This window comes from Phycodurus eques, chromosome 14 (assembly GCF_024500275.1).
Source record: "Phycodurus eques isolate BA_2022a chromosome 14, UOR_Pequ_1.1, whole genome shotgun sequence".
In the NCBI taxonomy this organism is placed as follows: domain Eukaryota; kingdom Metazoa; phylum Chordata; class Actinopteri; order Syngnathiformes; family Syngnathidae; genus Phycodurus; species Phycodurus eques.
In genome coordinates this window covers 14,957,557-14,978,340 of record NC_084538.1, presented here as the reverse complement: position 1 = coordinate 14,978,340, position 20,784 = coordinate 14,957,557, and the positions used below count along the sequence as shown (strand labels likewise).

Below are 20,784 nucleotides of genomic sequence, written 5' to 3'. Positions count from 1 at the left end.
TATGCGCGTGTGTGTGTTTGGCTGAGATTAAAGGCAGCATCTTTCATTACATGCTGGGCAGTCCAATGCCACTGAAAAAGGAGTTGATAGGGAACACTATGTTTGTAACAATATGGCCTATCTGGTGCTGAAACAAGATTATCTACTCGGCGACCATATTAAAAGAGAAATGAGAGAGATCAGTGCTGTCGCTAGGCCTATTTTAGGGTGACTTCAAAAAGTATCGAAAAAGTAAAATATAAGGTGGCTAGAATGTAAGTTTACATTAGTGTCCACTTGTTTATATAGAGACCACCCTTATCACAGGAAAGCCAGTCCATGTTTTGCTGCGACCTTGCTTGCATTTGTTACCTGGGCTCATCTTTTTCCCCTCTTACTGCCTTTTTGGCCCCGCACAGTCTGAATCCATCTTCCAGGAAGTAATAAAACGAGTGACAATCCCCGGCTTGTGGGGAAGACAGTCGTGCGTGGAGACAAATGGGAGTTTGCCGGCATTGTTTTACCAAAGTGAAAGTCCTAAGAAGACGTGTTTGGTGCAACGCCGTGTCATCTCTGCGGTCTATAATGGAAGCTTTGCCGGAGTTTCGCTTTGGACTTGGAGCATATACATTCCCACAGGAGGAGAATTCCCGGAAGACACTCTCTTCCTGGAGAGATGCCAACTCGGTGACTTTGGTGACATGAACCTCGGCACTGTAATTACTCCGTATTTTGTATGAATCATTTTCTTGTATTATCAACAGTGTGAGAGACGGTGTTTTTGGCTTATGAGGTATTTTTTGTTTGCTTGAGGCGGTCACATTAAAGTCCGGACTGGATATCTGTTTTGCACTCCAAATGCTGTGTTTCACTGGATGGAACTTACTCATGCTCTCACTTGAAGGATTGCAACACTACGACTACTACTACTACTACTAATAATACATTGTATTTCAAGCACCTTTTAAAGAACCCAAGGAGACTGAACAATATATACTGTACACATGCACATGTTTCTCTTGTGTGAATTTGCTCGTAACAGGAATTATTAGTGCTTCTTTTGGTTCATTGTGAATGGTATTGTTTTTGTGCAGATTAATTACATTTATTTAATAATTTCAGTACTTGTCAGACGTGACTCTGACTGGCACCCCTTTTCCGACCTCCAATTCATTAAAAGGTTTCTTGTGCCTTGTTCCATCTAAGGGAAGACTACTGTTTGTCACTGCATCACAATACATCACTAGCATAGATCAACAAAGATAAACATAAATAATAATAATAGATAAGGATAAATAATAATATTAATGCTGTAAACATACCTCCTGTGAAATAACACTACAAATGTAACGGTGGTGGCAACACAATGACTAACTGGTGAGCACATCAGCCTCACAGTTCAGAGTTCCATGCATCCATCCATTTTCCGTACCACTTATCCTCACTAGGGTCGCGGGTGAGCCGGAGCCTATCCTAGCTGACTCTGGGCGAGAGGCGGCGTAGACCCTGAAATGATCGCCAGCTAATCGCAGCAGTTTTTGGATTGAAATCTGGCCTCTGGCTTTCCTGTGTGGAGTTTGTGTGTTCTCCCCATGCCTCTGTGGGTTTTCTCCAGGTATTCTAGGTTTGCTCCCATATTCCAAAAACATGCATGGTTGGTTAACTGAAGACTGAATTGTCTGGAGGTGTGAATGCGAGTGTGAATGGTTGTTTGTCTATTTGTGCACTGCAATTGTCTAGAGACCAGTTAAGAGTGTACCGCGTCTCTCGCCCGTAGTCAGCTGGGATAGGCTCCAGCACAACCGCAACCTGTCAGGAGGATAAGCAGTACAGAGAATCGATGGATTGATGGATGTAAGAGTGGCGTAAAACTTTGACACAGTATCTGTATTGTATCTTTGCTAAATCCATTGAAAAACCATTTCTCAGTCTTATAGGTTTATGAAGTTTGTGCTTGTGTGCTGCATTTGCTCATATCCTGTGCATCTCCTGGGGGATAAGCCCGCCTTGTCCATAAATCCTGGTGACACCCCTGGGGGAGACATTATGAGAGGACATGGCAGAAGAAGGTCTACCATGAAAACTGTCGAGGAAATATGATGTACTGAAATTGTAGGCAGATTGGAGGACCTGCAAAAAAGAAGTTAAAACAAAAAGAAAAATCACCATTGTGGAGAAATGCAGAGAAGCGGCAAGAAACAATGCAGCCGAGGTTGTGGCTTCCGAGAACATGACTCAGAACATGAACGGGAACACAATATTTGGGAGCAACACTTGTGTACACACAATGTAAGAGGGGAAAAGAATAGGACTGTTTATTTCATTCAAGATGTTGATGAATTTGGGTTTGTTATCTCTTCATGTTTAATAAATTAATTAAAGTTCTCAACAACATGGTCTTCTGCTGTAAAAAACATTTCCATCATCTTTAATAGTGTTCAAGGAGCTCTTTGACAAGATATGTAAGATGCACACATTTGCTCTCACACTGCATTCCCAGTCAACTGGCACATCTGGCAAAACATTTTAGCGATAGTTTTTTTAATGGATTTTTACAGTATACATGTAAGTCCGACTTTAAAATTGCATGCCTTCTGTGGAGTACCACGTTGTGCCGCAAAATCATGGGCAGCACTGGTCTACTGGAAGAGATGCAGCATAATTATGAGCAAGAGGAAGATGTAGAAAAGGTCGTCACTCCTATGCTTTTGTGTATATAATATAACGAAGGCAGGGAGGGTACTCAGATCCATTTTGGAATAAAATTTAAGAAAAATAAACAAGCACAGGATGAGGAAAAATGAAAGACTGAAAGATGGACAACGCAAGTCACAGAAGAACACAAGTAGATGTATGATATTTTTTGTTGACAAGACCAAAATGTATGCCATTCAAATCATTTCTCACTGGCAACAGTCTCTGTTTTTTCGTAATGCCTCATGTTGGAACCGATACATTTAGCCTAAGAGGAGGGATTGGCATGGTAAACCTCCCTATAATCTCATCTCACAGATGTAATTAGTCATAGAGCATGGGTGATGATACATATGTAATCCCTCAATTGTGGGGGATGGTGGTGGTTTGGGCTATGGAAAAGACACCAACAAGCACCAGAGCCACCCTTATCTGGCCCCAATTCTCAATAATAGGGGTATATAAACTCAATCGTTGGCTGCCTACCTGCTCTCTAATAAGCCCTGAGTGAGTCAACACACTTTTTGATCTTTACACTTCTCGCATTAAAAATGTTTTCTTTGCAGCCAAACGCCTTCAAAGCTGCTTTTCCAGCCCCTCCGCACCCACTCATAGCAATAGGAGACATGGTCTCATGTGAATGGTCAAACATCCAAATCAACAACAACAGTGTTTGGAAGCTTTTGACTGTGCCGCTAACGCATTATGACTAATTCATATCATAAAAAAGGCCATTAGCGAACACTTGATGGAAGGACTGCACAGTGTTTAATCACACTTAATATATGCATGCACAGCTATCAGGGAGGGAGAAAGAGCAAAACAAATTCATCTTTCAGGCACTCAGGCACCTTTGCAACAATGAAGGGAAAAACATGGCATCCTGATTTGCGGGTTGGAAAGAAAAGAATGCAACAGAGGGGCTAAAAAAGTAAATATAGGGAGGGGGGCAAGAAGAAGAACACTATGGACCTGATATACTGGGCCCAAACTTGATTGCTCGAGCAAACAAATGTGGAAACTGATATCCTAACCGGGCGCAACCAGGACCGCATCTACCAAATGGGCAACATTTCTACACAGGTCATTTTGCGCATTCTGGGAGCAGCATATTTAATTTAATTTAATTTAATTTAGCACCCACAATTGGATTTATCAAACCCAAGACGAACTGTGATGGATGATTTTGCGTCTTTAAATAGCGCGTCCGAATAGAAAGCACAGCGGTACCAGCATAGGAGAGGTGGGAACAAGTCATTGCTTTGCAAGTCTCAAGTCTTTACCCTCAAGTCCCAAGTTAAGTCCTAAAAATAATACAATTTATATATTTAACTAATATATTATATATTTATATATTTGGTGGCACGGTGGCCGACTGGACAGAGCGTCTGCCTCACAATTCTGAGGGCTGGGGTTCAATTCCCGGTCACGCCTGTGTGGAGTTTGCATGTTCTCCCCGTGCCTGCGTGGGTTTTCTCCGGGCACTCCGGTTTCCTCCCACATCCCAAAAACATGCATGGTAGGTTAATTGAAGACTCTAATTTTCCTGTAGATGTGAATGGTTGTTTGTTTCTGTGTGCCCTGCGATTGGCTGGCAACCAGTTCAGGGTGTACCCCGCCTCCTGCCCGAAGATAGCTGGGATAGGCTCCAGCACTCCCACGACCCTTGTGAGGATAAGCGGCTCAGAAAACGGATGGATGGATGAGTCTAAAATCAAATTCATGACTCGAGTCCACACCTCTGCAGCATACTGCAGGCAAAAGGAGAGGAGGAAATGGGCACTTCAGACCTGCAGTGTGAATGCCGCCTAAAACCAGAAACCCTGACCTTACCCTATACAGATGATTTTTTTCCCCCCCCCTTTTGTCAAGAGTTCAACCTTGGTTTAGGTCTGTGTTCCTCTGGCTTTTATTGTAGTTAGGTCATTAGGGCTAGTGATATATTAATTTGTATCTTGCTTTCACAAAATGTGACAATAACTACAATCATGCCCAAAACACACAATTCACATGGGTGAAGGACATCAGAGAAGGCCACTTTAACACCGTGAGGCAGTGTTTGTGTGTGTGTGTCAGTGAGTGTTGAAGCCTGTCCTTGTGTTGCTGCACGGGGGTGTGTGTTGTTGCCAAGGGATTGCCATGGTTACGAGCTGCCAGCCAACCATCTGACTCCATTTCTCTAGAAGCGGCAGCGCCTTGCATCCTTCCTGGGTGGTGACAGGCCATGCTGAAGCCTCCCAGCGCTGCTAACTGGACGAGACAGCACATGCACTGGGACCAGGAGGGGTGTGAAGATGGCAACTGATCGATCCAATGCTTTGCGTGCGTGCGTGTGCAAGAAAGTGTGGCTGAAAGTGTCAGAAAAAGAGCCAGACAAAGAAGGTTGCTGGACGACTGGATCGGCTGGAGGCCATGAATTATATATAGAGCCAATCTGCTCTTAGGGCAGACCGGCCTTGGAGTGCCTAAATCACACACACACACACACACACACACACACACACACACACACACACACACACACACACACACAGAGTGTTGGGGAGTAACTCATTACATGTAACGAGATTACGTCATTGAATTACAAACTGTATGTAATTGTAATTATGTTACTGGCAGAACATGTTGAATTCAATGAGAGTTGCTTTTATTGGTTACATTTGAAGAAATTGCTGCAAAAGCTCTCGATTTCTTTTCATATCACTTAGTCCTTCTAAAGCTATCTCTGGTCATGTGCAATTCTGTAGTACTCTCAATCATGACATATTTTTCCAAATATGACCTTGAAGCGCCACCTTGTGGTGCAATCTATTAGTTTGTCTGAGATTTTGAAAAGGTTGACTAATGTTTACCCTTTTGAGCACAAAAGGACTTTACTAACCGTGCGTGCGCACAGATTTGTGCTTAAATCGTGCTTATGCATGTTTGACGCACATGTCTGTGATTCATCAATATGTTCGTACTTGTTTTTGTTCATACTCTGCAAACAAATTTAGAACATCCTCAGACCATGCGTACGCACAAATAATGCAGGATCAACCTATACCAGCTATCTTCGGGCGAGAGGCTAAGCACCCTAAGCTGGTTGCCAGCCAATCGCAGGGCACATATAAACAAACAACCATTCGCACTCACATTCACACATACAGGCAATTTAGAGTCTTCAATTAAACTAGCACGCATGTTTCTGGGATGTGGGAGGAACCCGGAGTGCCCGGAGAAAACCCACACAAGCACGGGGAGAACATGCAAACTCCACACAGGCGAGGCTGGGATTTGAACCCCGGTCCTCAGAACTGTGAAGCAGATGTGCTAACCAGTCGTCAACCGTGCCTTATTAGAACATACATTATTAAATTAACTTAAAGTGAATAACATTCAATATTTGGTGGCATAACCCTTACTTGCAATAACTGCATCAAGTCTGTGACCGATTGACTTCACCAGACTGTTGGATTCTTCATTTGAAATGCTTTTCCAGGCCTTTACTGCAGCCTCTTTCAATTCTTGTTTGTTTCTGGGTTTTTTTCCCTTCAGTCTCCTCTTCAGGAGGTAAAATACATGCTCTATTGGGTTAAGGTCTGGTAATTTGACTGGGCCAGTCTAAGACTTTCCACTTTTTCCCCCCGATCAAGTCCTTTGTTGTGTTGGCAGTGTGTTTTGGGTCATTGTCTTGTTGCATGATGAAGCTTCTCCTGATTAGTTTGGATGCATTTGTTCTGTAAATTGCCAGACAAAATGGTTTTGTAGACTTCAGAATTCATTCTGCTGATACCATCACGAGTTACCTCATCAAAAAAAACTAGTGAGCCCGTTGCAGAAACAGCCATGCAAGCCCAAGCCATGACATTACCTCCACCATGCTTCACAGATGAGCTTGTGTGTTTTGGATCATAAGCAAATCCTTTTTTTATCCATACTTTGGCCTTTCCATCACCTTGGTAGAGGTTAATCTTGGTCTCATCAGTCCATAAAACCGTCTCTGTCCGTCTTTTCTTTCGATTCCAACGCTAATTTCATGAATTTGATCATCTACAACTACCTCTTTGCTGTGCTATATTTATTCCTTACTATGTATATTAAGAACGTATGCACTGTTTGCTCATTCTCGGGTTTTAAATAGTTTTTGTTTAGGTTGTTTTGTGCCATATTCTCTAATTTAGCTTTGGAAATAATAACAAATTCCCAAAATGGTTATTAGGCTATATGTTGTCGGTTTCTGTGTTTAGCAAGCTTTCCAATGATACCAACATTTTGCAATAAGGATAAAGATTAAAGTTATTCAAGTTTAGGATCAGCTATCACTTGCGACTTCAACCTCTGTGCATTGGCTGAGACGGACGTCCTTTTATAGGGAAATAGGGGCGCTGTTTGTGTCGACTGCAGGCCACGGGAATGAGCCACGTATGTTTTCTGCTTTAATAACATACAGTGGTGCGAAGAAAATTGGCTGGTACAGATGTGTCATCTTTATAACAATTGACTTTAATGGAACATTCACTTATCTGGGTTGTCATATGAAGCGATATTGTCTAAATTGTGCATATTTGTCATTAGGTCAACATGGTATGGTAGGGTGCTTTTCCACATGCTGTACACATATAACACAAAAAAATAAAACAATATTACTTATACACATTTCATCATGTTTTCTTATCAGTTTCTTAGTTGTGTGAAGAACAAAGGTGGTTCATTCCATAATAATTATCTATGGTTTTAATGTTTTGTTTAGAGGAAACATCCAAGAGTCCTGTTGATGCATTGATGCATCCATCCATCTTCCGTACCGCTTATCCTCACTAGGGTCGCAGGCGTGCTGGAGCCTATCGCAGATGACTCTGGACGAGAGGCAGGGTACACCCTGAACTGGTCGCCAGCCAATCGCAGGGCACATATAAAGAAACAACCAGTCACACTCACATTCACACCTATGGGCAATTTAGAGTCTTCAATCCACCTACCATGCATGTTTTTGGAATGCGGGAGGAAACCGGGGTACCCGGAGAAACCCATTGATACGTTGATTCAAAATGAATTAATAGTTACACTACGATTATATTTTCAACAGGGTAACTTGGAATTGTTCCCAACACTGCACACACACGGGCGCACACAAACAAAAGCGGACCCCCCTGCACAACCGCACACAAATAAAAGCGGCTTTTAACATATTAAATCCAGAGAAAAGCTGCTCTTCACCTCACTCTACTTTGCTACCCCCCAAACATCAAACAACTCTAGATGGATGGAGGAGAACCCATTTATTTTGCCCATCTAATGAAAACAGAGCGCTCCACAAGCCTGCCAAGACTGCAAGCGACAAAGTGCCACAGGCAGTATCCCCGTTTCTGACATTCAAGTGCTGCTCTTATTTATTTAGGAAATTTACTTGCTAAGAAGGGCAGAAATGAATTATTTGGCAAAGATTTGCCTGGGAGCACTTCTCTCTTCCGACATTTTTCTCTCTGCAATTTCCCTTTGATTTACAGTTTTTTTTCTCTCTAAGCTTTGCGCTTCTTCTACTAAGTGCTTATTTTTTCGACAGCGCCCTTTCCTATAGCTCCAGGGACTTTTTTGTAGTGTTGCCGGCAGCGCTGGAAGTCATTTGAAAAGGCAATTCTGTCCTTAGAAGATGCTGCCAAGAAAAGCTATTACCTTTTAACACGTTCTGCATTCCTCCAAAATTCCCTACCATCAATCCATAGTCCCTACAAAAAACTTCTGCCACACCTACTTCCTCCATATTGGCATGCCTGATTCATAAAGTGGTTTATGAGAGATGAGATAAATTCAATCTTAATTAATATTTAATTAATTAATTAATTTATTAATTAAAACAAATACTAATTAAATTAAATCTTCTTTGGTGACTATTTTGTGGGATATCTGTTTAAAAGAGGCTAGAGTCAAACGTCAAGGGTAAAAACTTTGGATCTTTGAGGGTAACAACCAAAAACAAGCACTTGTACACTAAATGTATATGGGAATCTGAATCTACATGATGTCCTTGTATTTTTTTTCTTCTATTTACGAAGGGAGCTGGCAGCTGTGCAGTTCACTTAGGGTCGATGCATCAAAGTGGGAAAGTCGACGTGTGCAGCGACTAACAACTTGTTTCTCAGACAGGGAGGAACTCGGTCTGAATATTTTGGAATGTTGCACTGAGATTTAGAGAGCAAAGGGGGCACTGGAGCCTTTAACTGTTGGTTTTCGAAGGCCAATTTTCTCCTGATCTCCCTCAGATGTTTTAAAGTGGGATCTGAGGGAGGAAAACATCACAAGGCAGCACAGGAAACAACAGAGAAAAAAAAGCAAATTGGAAGGAAGAAAGACCGAACGAGATAAAAGAGTCTGGGGTAGGATAACAGAGCAGAGGGGGAGAGGGTGATACAGTCGGGAGAGTTGGTAAAAAAAAAAAAAAAAAAGAAACAGGTGAGGGGGAGATAAAACACAAGCAGGCAGAATGATTGACAGCAGATAGGAATAACAGTTTTGGCAAGCAGACCCAAGAATTTCCTTTTTTAAAATGCCAACTTAAATTCTGTTTATTCTACAAAGATGCTGCAGCGAAAATATTTGATTAATGAAGCTCCTAAGAAATGGGAACTTATTACGAGATACACTTCCCAAAAAGCCAACACAGAGCACATACATTGAAAAGAGAACTCATCAGCTGCTGCTTTTTACCATCCACAACTTCTTTCCATCCAATTTTTTTACATCGCTGGTCCTCTTTTAAGGTTTGCGGGTGAGCTGGAGCCTATACCAGCTGACTTTGGGCGAGAGGTAGGGTACAACCTAGATTGGTGGTCAGCCACATGTAGACAAACAACCAGTCACACAGTCATCATTTAGAGATATAATCAAAAACATCTCTACACAATTTGTGTCTTTGTGCACATGAATCTGCCAGGAGTTAAGAGGCCAAAAAGCTTTAAAGTAAAAAAAAATTGTCAAAAGTTAATAGTGCGCATTATACATGGGTGTTGGGGCAAATGGAAAAAACTTTCACATTGTATAAATGTATGCTGCCATCTAGTGGTTATGAAAAAGCTGTACACTTTCATTCCAATATGACAGGGGTAATGTATGACTACATATATGTACAGTTGTGCTCATACGTTTACATACCCTGGCAGAATTTGTGTAATATTGTTTTTATTTTATTTTTTAAATATGACTGATGACTGAACAACAACCATCATTAATTTCTTTATGGTTATGTTTTGTTTTATGATAACACTTCTGAAATGCTTGACCATTTAATTTGAATCCCATTAAAATAAAATTAAATGAGTTTTGTCTTGTCCTTCATATTTTCTTTAAAGAATTGTACCCATCTTACAAATTCTGCCTGGGTAATCAAACATATGAGCACAACTGTGTGTTTTCTAATTTACAAAATAAAAGTAGGGCTGTGAATTTCAAAATAAGAGCAAGTAAATTCAGGAAGGTATTATGTGTTCCAAAAAAGTGCTTAACTTCAGAATATATATTTGAAAAAAAAACTGACAAAATACAGATAATACTTCATGTTTTGATCATATGGGTAGAAGCAAAATCATGCATTGTAAAAATGCATTACACATAGGTAGAAGGGTTTTCCAGAATTTTGAGGTCAACTTTGGGTGTGAGTATTATATATGGGTCCGCATTATACACGAGAAATTACGTTACTTTGCATTCGTGTGAAGGTGCTCGGCGGCTCCCGGAGTCTCGAGTGTTGTCAACGTGAAACCTGTGGTTTACTTCTTTTTTTATGTCTTGACAGTGCAGCATTCAAGGCTTCACACAAGTCATCAGCCAGAAACGACACCTGGTGTACAGTGCCTGCTATCAAAATGTCATGCTTTTTACTAGTTTTGTGAAAATAGGTACAGTTGACAAATGGCTCATAGAAGTGTTGGACCCCTGAGAAAGAACTCTTTTGCTCACAGGTCCTCTTTAGGGAAAGTGATGCAAGAGGGGAAATACTTGCCACTGAGTGGCTTGATTTAGTAGTTGTGAAGTATTGGACTTTTTTTCTGCTACACAGCAAAGTCAGAGACACAAAAAAATATGCAGCAATCACCCGAAGATCATAGCACTTATTATTCATCTGATCAAATCACCTTACTCTGATCTCATCGGCTATGCTACTCACAGTTCATACTGTATCTGCAATGTGTTCGTGGGTTGCTATGATATTGCACTGTAGCAAGTCAATGAAAAGCATATATCCATCCTGTGAGTACTTTTGCATGCATCTGAAATACAATAAATATAGTAATTGTTTGTTTCAGATGAAAAAGAAAAAAAAAAGTTGCATGCTTTTCAGTGGACAGTATTGAATGTTAAATGTTAAATTCTGTTATCGGCCTAATTTCTTTCTTTGACATTGTGGCTTAATGATGATATCTCTATGCAATTACACCCATTTTTTAAGGGAGCTCAGCATATTGCTAGAACTTCAACTTTAGTGCTTCAGTCCTTGAACTATCAGAGACATGCCATTTTTTATGACAATATCCTTTATAGAACCATTATGATATAGTCAGTTGCAGGTACCTGATGTTTGTTGCGTTGATTGCGCCTGGCATGGTGGATCCCGCTGCCTCCTGTGTCTTGTGGTTAGACGTACCCAAAGAGGGAGGGCCCATTCCCGGTCCTGCTGGCTGAGGCATGCTGGGAGAACTGGGTGCCACGGTGGGGTACCCTCTGTTGTGGTTTCCCAGCCCTGGATTGCGGCCTCCGGGAAGAGGTTGACCAGGGCCATGGCCGTGCATAGGGCTGCTTGCTTTCATGGCCAGGCTGTTGCTCATGCCTGCGCCAGGGCCGCTGTAGTTGACACTTGTAGTCCCACTATAGTTGGATGGCCGAGGGTAGTTCCCTAGTTAAGACAGGGTGCAGTAGTCAGCTGACAGATATTCATTTACTTAAAAATGTTTGGATTTTTATTTATTGAGCAGTCTGATGCGGGCTGTGAAGCTAAATAGTTGCTGTTATGCAATTGTGGAAAAGGAATTCTCATAAATTCTTCAAAATGTAGATCAAAGTTGTTATTACTTATATATTTTCCGTTATGTATTTGAGATAAACTGATCAACTGCAACTGTCCAACTTGAATCAAATGCATTTTTCTTTTATATTTTTTACAAGAAGCACATTCAATTAACTGAAAAACTGCAGGATGTATCACCAACTGCTGAGATACCCTTAGACCTCCATCAGTGACACTCAGAGTTATATCATCCATCAAACTAGTAATCACCCCACGGGTGAAGAATGAAAATGTAAAGAACTGAGCTTAATTCCAATTCATGACCATCACAACCACCACTGGAGGCCAGAAATCATTTTCGGGTGTTGGTCTGGTGACATTCTTCATAGCAGCAGGTTGACGATTCGCCTAGGGAACGATTGCCAAGCTTAAGGCTGACTTTGCGAAACACTTGAGACAAGCTTTAATCTGCAGTAAATGCTTTCTTGCTACCCTGGTGTGCTGCATGCCTGCCAAGCCAGAGGCTTTCCTAAGGCATACTTAAACCCCTCCATTTTGGCTCTAAAAGCCCAGTTTCACTCCAGCACTAGCTGCAATGAGAGCTGACGGAAAATCACCAGGCTGTCAAAGACAATGTGTGCGTACATTCAGTCACACCAAAACGCAGTAAGTGCAATACACAACACACACGCACAAGTATGCAAACACACACACACACACACACACACACACACACACACACAGAACATTACACAATAGAAATGCGGCATTCTCCATTATGATGGGGGCTATTTATTTTTATTTGATTATGGGTACTTTAGTCGGGCCTCGCTGCTTAATCTTCTGAGAATACGTCTGGAAAAGGGGATCAAGTCCCTTTAAAACCTGAAGGCTTTTCTTCCAATAGGGTTCAAATGACAATATTCCACAAAATGGCTCTGAAAATGGAAAAGGCTTCTCTTTCTTTATGACATAAGCCTGCAAGTCTAACAGGTAGAGAGTGTGAGAGTAATGCAGAAAGGGTAAAATGTCTGTCCTCCAAAGCACTGACACAGGATTTATATAGGATCAAAATAAAAGTCTTCCCCCTTAAGCGAACAGCTGTGGTCGAATCTGTCCAGAAATTGTAACAAAATCCACAATTGGAAACGGGGCTGAAGTAGAAGAAGAAGTGGCGAATTATTTTTGAGCAGGTTTTGCTGAACCGGTAAGCTGACTCCTGTCGAGACTTTGCAAGTACCATAGGAAAGAATTTAGGAAAGAAGTTTTCCCTTAATGCACACAGGGTGATGCATATACTGAACAGTACAGCTTGCATTTGACTATATTATATTTCCTGCATGCACAATGGGGGAAATTAACAATCAATGATTTTAAAAAAGCTCTTTATTAGATGGGACAATATGAATGTTATAAACTACTGCTTTCTTCAACAGAACGATGCTGCAGACATAATGCATTAGTACCATGTCTGAGACTTTCCAGCAATGAGGTACATATTTTCCTGCGCTCATAATCAACTGGCTCCAATACTGTGAACATTTCTGGGAATGGAACCCTGAGGTGTCTTTTCTATCAGCCTGGGTGGACAGTTTGTTGCAGATGAATAAGGCCCCAGTCACGAACCTCTCACAGCCGTCTTTGGACAGCTGTTTAGCCCCGGGTCATGGCTTGGTGCCATAGACTCGGTGGACACTTTGGGACTTCCTGGCCTCTGAGACAGACTTAAGTTCCAGAACACCTCCCACGGAGTTGTTAAGATTACAAAGTCCCATTGGAACAATCTGCATTCTTTTACTATTTTAGTGGGCGAGCCTCAAAAATGAGTTATAGTGTCTGCAAAGGTTTCACAAGTCTTTATTTAGAGGTGATATGAAGCCAAATCTCACAGCAGAGCTTTGTGGTGGGAAAAAAATGAAAATGTCATTAAACAGAGTGCTGCCCTGATGTAACACCTTTTAAATTGTTCCAGTCGTGGACGTTGTTGGCTCAGCAGACAAAAGAAAGACAAAGCAGCTGTTGGATGGTGTTACTGCAAAGCTTTCCTGAGTCTTACTCTATCCTGACAAAAATTACTCAAATCTTGATGGATTGTGGCTTTACCAGGAGATCGTCTTCAAGGACAGATACCACACTTACTGAGAGTTCAATAATGAAATTGTAGGCCAGTTATGCTTGCTTTTTTCAGGCTTGGTACTACTTAGGTCAATGACAAAGAGATTTAAAAAGATCTACAATTTTTTCACTGCTTGTGCTCATTAGGGTCGTGTGAGAGCTGGAGCCTATCCCTGCTGACTTTGGGCGAGAGGCGTGGTACACCCTGTACTGGTCGCCAATCGCACGGCACATACAGACAAACAATTCACACATACACTACGGGAAATTTAGAGTTTTCAGTTAACCTAACATGTTTTTGTGGGATGAAGCCACAATACCCTAAGAAAACCCTCGTACGCATGGTGGAACTTGCTTTCTCCACACAGGAAGAACTGAGCCATGGTTCAAACACAGAAACTCTTGAATGTGAGGCAGACATGCTAATCACTATCCCACTGTGCTGCCGATTTAAAACAATAACACGTAATATTCAAATTAATGGTAACTGCTACTGTATTTTCATTCTTGAGTCTACATTTGGAGGCAAATGTTAATCTTGATTGTGAATAATTTTCAGGCGCTCAGTTTCAGCTATTTGATATTTTGAAATGTGTACTACACCACAGACAAGGCGCCAGTCCATTACATTATGCTGTGAAGAGAGTGGGGATTGATCCCATGCCACTTGCTATGTGAACCACTACACTGCAAAATCTCCTTACTGTTGTATTAGTTCCTATGGCTGTATTACCATACAGGGGTGTGATTCACTGCCTCTTCACTGAAACTGATCACAAAGGGATGGAATAAAAAGAGGACAAGGAACATTTCTTATTAGTCCCTTTTTCTGTCCTTTTGGCTCATTGTCAAGTTCCTGCCTGCTTCTCGGGCGCTTGCTGCCTATGGGGAATCTTGGTGGTATTTATAGCATAAAGAGGGGGAGAAGAACACCAAGCGCTCATGGTGCTTCGTTCACAATTACATGGAAATTCCCGGCAAAGTCACGCATTGGTCAGACACAATACACAGTGCTGGTATTAATCTCTGGAGTCGCATGGGAGAGCTCAAGTGCGACCGAACAGATTACTGTCTATTGCTCCCTCAGCAGGATGGAATGGGCATGTTTAACAGCCAAGGCACTCATCAGCGCCACCGCACCCCTGCGTGCGTATCCCCCGGCTATGGTGGAGCAATATATGATGGTGCACCATGCACTTTCCTGATTCGGGAGCTCCAACAACATTGATTAGAAAGCAGATTACATGGCCGTGTGCTGGTGATGCAAAGGACAAATGCAGTGGCACACTGCATGTCTTGACCCCAAAATTAATAACATGCTGTTTTAGGTGGAATGTGGTTGGTAAATCGACAACAAAGGATAGTCAACCAAGAAGTGCCACTCCTCAATCCTGTCAACTAAAAAAAGGATGGAGAGGGTCCAATATTGTTAATAAAATTACATACAGTACATGAATAGTTTTATTCATTGGTATTACCTATGACAAGTACAGTATTATCTAAAAAATAGTGACAAATATTGTGCAATTGTGTGAATCAGTTCATGTTACTGACAATACAAAAATAATAAAATACAAAAAGTAGAGGGTTTAATTATTTTTTAGAAACCAGTTACAGCGGGAGTGACATTGGTATGGCAGTCTGATAAACAGCATCTTAATTGCTGTAATTTATTTATTCAAATTTCCATTTTTTGCAATTTCCAACATTCTGTTCCAGCCACCTCAGCACCTTTCCTGGCTTGCCTAAACCAAAAGTCTGATGAGTTCCACACACTGACAATTTTCTCCCTAATACTGCACTCGCTCCCTCAGAATGTGGCTTGAGTCATGACTTTTCTATTCTCTGTGTGTGTGTGTTTGTGTGTAGCCATAATTTAGAAACTGAGGTTTAAAAGTGCTGTCTGTATGGTCATTAGTAGTGGAGGAGAAATTGGGTGGTGGTGATTGTGGTGGGGTGGGGGTGTGGGTGAAGAAAGAACAGAGCCAAGATGGACTTTGAATCTTTTCCTGTAATGGTATGATATACTCCTCCCCTGTTAGTCTGTGCTGGCTCTGGGCCATGCGCAGGACTGTCAAACAGCTGTTGGAAATGGAGAGCGATATCAACCAAATATCCTCCAGTATCTGCACATATGACCATATATGTGTCCTGTAGTTGATTTTTTGATTAGAAACTGCACTGCTGTCATTTGTGCTCGATAAAGCAGAACTGAAACGTTTAGATCAGCCAACTTAAGGACGCCAGTGTGTTTATTATTATTTGGTGAACTATCAGCTGTCTGTGTGGATGTACGTGGACGGTATCATTGCTGTAAATGTTCTATTGCACACCACACACTGGTCAATGATTGGGCTCTCCTGACACAGGCCGGCAGGCACGCCAAGAAAAACAATGAGCAGAGTTCAGGAACTTGGAGAGCCTTTCTGTGGTGGATAATGGCTCACTAATTTGTCAGTGCGCTTGGGAAAGGGAAGGGAAGCAGATGGAGCTGTCACCTAGAAAGAAAAATTACCAACAGCTGTCCACTCTGTTCATTACTATGGTTTGGGTCCTGGCTACGTCCTGGAAGCCTAATTCATATTCACCAGTAGGTGTTGTAAGGAAATTGCCAATGGATGGTTGGAAAAATGGATGGAAACACAGGGAGATCTCTACACTTTGACATTCTTTTATCAGTGTAAAAGGGGGATTATATTAAGGTTTAACATTAAAGTATTAGTATTACCGTATTTCCACAAGTAGTGGCTGAAGCTTTAGTTTATTTATTCAACTGCAGAGAGTACCAGATGTCTATTAGAGGAGCATGTTTTAGAGAGACCTTTATTTGTAAAAATGCTTTTTAGAGTAACACTATATTTCATAATATGAAGTTCCAATCAAAATGATTCAACCGCATAACATTTTTCAGGTCAGTGTTAAGATGTGTGGCAGATTTCTCTCTCTCCACCGTCAGCATGTTCTCTAAACTTCAGATTTGATGTCATATCTAGTTTGCAGTCAATGTGTGTTGTGAATGTCTATTTCAAGCGATGATGGCATCAGACGTCAATCCAGCCATCCATTTCCGTACCAGTTCACTAGGATCGTGGGCGTGCTGGCGCCTATCCCAACTGACTCTGGGTGAGAGGTGGGGTACACCCTGAAGTAGTAAAGCTAATTACAGATCACTAGTTATTCATCTCCTGAAACCAAATATACAGTATACTAGAATTTAAATTGAATCCACCCTTCCGGGATTAAAATTAAGTATTAGCAAGTATTGCTATGTTTTGGCTGCAAGCTAGTAAAGTTGGCCATCCCTGCTATAGATGCTCACTGGGCTGAAGTCTCAGATTTGCTGGCATCTCGCGTAACAGATGAAAATGCTTGATGCTTGAGGTATATTTCCCTGAAAATTTGGCGTAAAATCCCAATTGTGCCACTTTTAGGGTATTTTAATTTGGAGCTGAAGCCTATCCCCTAGATGACCGTGCAAAAGGCAGATTGCAACCACATTTACACGGTCACTAAGTAAGAACTGAAACCACTCTGCCTGCATAGTCAAGCAGAACCACTACATCGTCAGTGACTCAAAAGGTTTTGTCATGGATTAAAATAATTACAGTATTTAAGTGCACTATAAATGGTTAAAAGTAGAAGAATAAGGATCTGTGACATACAGTGGGTTCGGAAAGTATTCAGAGCCCCTTAAATTTTTCACTCTTTGTTATATTGCAGCCATTTGCTAAAATAATTTGTTCATTTTTTTCCTCATTAATGTACACACAGCACCCCATATTGACAGAAAAAAACAGAATTGTTGATTTTTTTGCAGATTTGTTAAAAAAAGAAAAACTGAAATATCACACAGCCATAAGTATTCAGACCATTTTCTGTGACACTCATATTTAACTCGGGTGCTGTCCATCTCTTCTGATCATCCTTGAGATGGTTCTACACCTTCATTGGAGTCCAGCTGTGTTTGATTATACTGATTGGACTTGATTAGGTCGCTTGACTTGATTAGGTAGCAAAATACCTGTCTATATAAGACCTTACAGCTCACAGTGCATGTCAGAGCAAATGAGAATTATGAGGTCAAAGGAACTGCCTGAAGAGCTCAGAGACAGAATTGTGGCAAGGCACAGATTTGGCCAAGGTTACAAAAAAAAATGCTGCTGCAGTTAAGGTTCCTGAGAGCACAGTGGCCTCCATAATCCTTAAATGGAAGCTGTTTGGGACGACCAGAACCCTTCCTTGAGCTGGCAGTCCGGCCAAACGGAGCACTCGAGGGAGAAGAGCCTTGGTGAGAGAGGTAAAGAAGAACCCAAAGATCACTAGGGCTGAGCTCCAGAGATGCAGTCGGGAGATGGGAGAAAGTTGTAGAAAGTCAACCATCACTGCAGCCCTCCACCAGTCGGGGCTTTATGGCAGAGTGGCCCGACGGAAGCCTCTCCTCAGTGCAGACACATGAAAGTCCGCATGGAGTTTTCTAAAACTCACCTGAAGGACTCCAAGATGGTGTGAAATAAGATTCTCGGGTCTGATGAGACCAAGATAGAACTTTTTGGCCTTAATTCTAAGATGTATGTGTGGAGAATACAGGCCCAACAGTGAAGCATGGTGGTGGCAGCATCATGCTGTGGGGGTGTTTTTCAGCTGCAGGGACAGGGAGACTGGTTGCAATCGAAGAAAATATGAATGCGGCCAAGTACAGGGATACCCTGGATGAAAACCTTCTCCAGAGTGCTCATGACCTCAGACTGGGCCAAAGGTTCACCTTCCAACAAGACAAGGACTCTAAGCACACAGGTAAAATAACAAAGGAGTGGCTTCAGAACATCTCCATGACTGTTCTTGAATGGCCCAGCCAGAGCCCTGACTTAAACCCAATTGAGAATCTCTGGAGCGACCTGAAAATGGCTGTCCACCAGTGTTCACCATTCAACCTGACAGACCTGGAGAGGATCTGCAAGGAGGCAGAGGATCCCCAAATCCAGGTGTGAAAAACATGTTGCATCATTCTCAAAAAGACTCATGGCTCAAAAGGGGGCTTCTACTAAATACTCAGCAGAGGGTCTGAATACTAATGGCTGTGAGATATTTCAGTTATTCCTTTTTAATAAAAATGTCAACAATTCCGTTTTTTTTCCCCGTCAATATGGGGTGCTGTGTGTACATTAATGATTTTAAATTAAAATTTAAATGATTTTAGCAAATGGCTCCAATATAACAAAGAGTGAAACATTTAAGGGGGTCTGAATACTTTCCGTACCCACTGTACCAATCAGACACTGTCACAGTTTCTGGAAAGCTGATGTTACAATGCAACATGAGCCATCTAATAACATGGGCTATTGTATCACAATTCAGCAAGTAAACCTTGATGAAATGATCACCATTCTGGAGCTACCTCATCATCTTTGCATGAATAGGGCCAAGAGGTCAGTCTGCAGTCTCATTAATATTTAGAGAGTCACACCCACAGAGAGTCACACTTTTTAATTCCTGCCATACAAGACAAGCAACAACTGAGTATTTTTGTGTGTATGCGTCTGTAACAAAAAAAAAAAGGGAGACAAAAAGAGGATGAACGTGTCTTTCAAAATGAATTCTTTAATGATCCTCATTAGCGCGCTCTCTTTGAAAGCAATGGCACTGATGCCAAGGCCCAGTGTGACTTCCAACTAAGGGCAAATTGTAATATATATATATATATAATGTGCTTTTCCCCTCACTCTAATGATTGAATTACAACCCCAATTCCAATGAAGTTGGGACCTTGTGTTAAACATCAATAAAAACAGTATACAATGATTTGGAAATCATGTTCAACCTATATTTAATTGAATATACTACAAAAACAAGATATTTAATGTTCAAACTGATGAACTTGATTGTTTTTAGTTGAAAGTTGAGGAATGCTCATCAAATACCTGTTTGGAACATCCCACAGGTGAACAGGCTCACTGGAACAGGTGGGTGCCATGGTTGGTTATAAAAGGAGCTTCCCTAAATTGCTCAGTCATTCACAAGCAAAGATGGGGTGAGGTTCAACTCTTTGTTAACATGTGCGTGAGAAAATGGTCGAACAATTTAAGGACAGTGTTCCTCAACGTACAATTGCAAGGAATTTAGGGATTTCATCATCTACGGTCCATAATATCATCAAAAGGTTCAGAGAATCTGGAGAAATCACTGCATGTAAGCGGCAAGGCCGAAAACCAACATTAAATGTCCGTGACCTTCGATCCCTCAGGCGGCACTGCATCAAAAACTATCATCAATGTGGCAAGGATGTCACCACATGGGAACACTTCAGAAAACCAATGTCAATAAATACAGTTCGGCGCTACCTCCGTAAGTGCAACTTGAAACTCTACTATGCAAAGCAAAAGCAATTTATCAACAACACCCAGAAACACCGCCGGCTTCTCTGGACCCAAGCTCACCTAAGATGGATGGATGAAAAGTGGAAAAGTGTTCTGTGGTCCGACGAGTCCACATTTCAAATTGCTTTTGGAAATTGTGGACGTCGTGTCCTCCGGGCCAAAGAGGAAAAGAACCATCCCGACGAAAAATTCAAAAGCCAGAATCTGTGATGGTATGGGGCTGTGTAAGTGCCAATGGCATGGGTAACTTACACATCTGTGAAGGCACCATTAATGCTGAAAGGTACATACAGGTTTTTGGAGAAACATATGCTGCCATCCAAGGAACGTCTTTTTCATAGACGCCCCTGCTTATTTCAGCAAGACAATGCCAAACCACATTCTGCACGTGTTACAACAGCGTGGCTTCGTAGTAAAAGAGTGCAGGCACTAGACTGGCCTGCTTGCAGTCCAGAGCTGTCTCCCATTGAAAATTATGAAGCATAAAATACGACAACGGAGACTCCGGACTGTTGAACAGCTGAAGCTGCACATCAAGCAAGAATGGGAAAGAATTCCACCTACAAAGCGTCAACAATTAGTGTCCTCAGTTCCCAAACATTTATTGAATGTTGTTAAAAGAAAAGGTGATGTAACACAGTG

The 20,784-nt window shown here is 41.6% G+C and overlaps 1 protein-coding gene across 2 annotated transcripts in view; it reads right to left on the bottom strand.

The window, feature by feature from the left end:
- Nucleotides 1-20,784, bottom strand: part of arid1b (AT-rich interactive domain 1B) — a 200,337-nt gene that overhangs the window by 27,739 nt on the left and 151,814 nt on the right. For both annotated transcript variants that reach the window (XM_061696435.1, XM_061696436.1), the window contains exon 8: nt 11,221-11,542. In XM_061696435.1, coding sequence (XP_061552419.1) covers nt 11,221-11,542 — 322 coding nt within the window. The remainder of the gene's footprint in view (nt 1-11,220; nt 11,543-20,784) is intronic.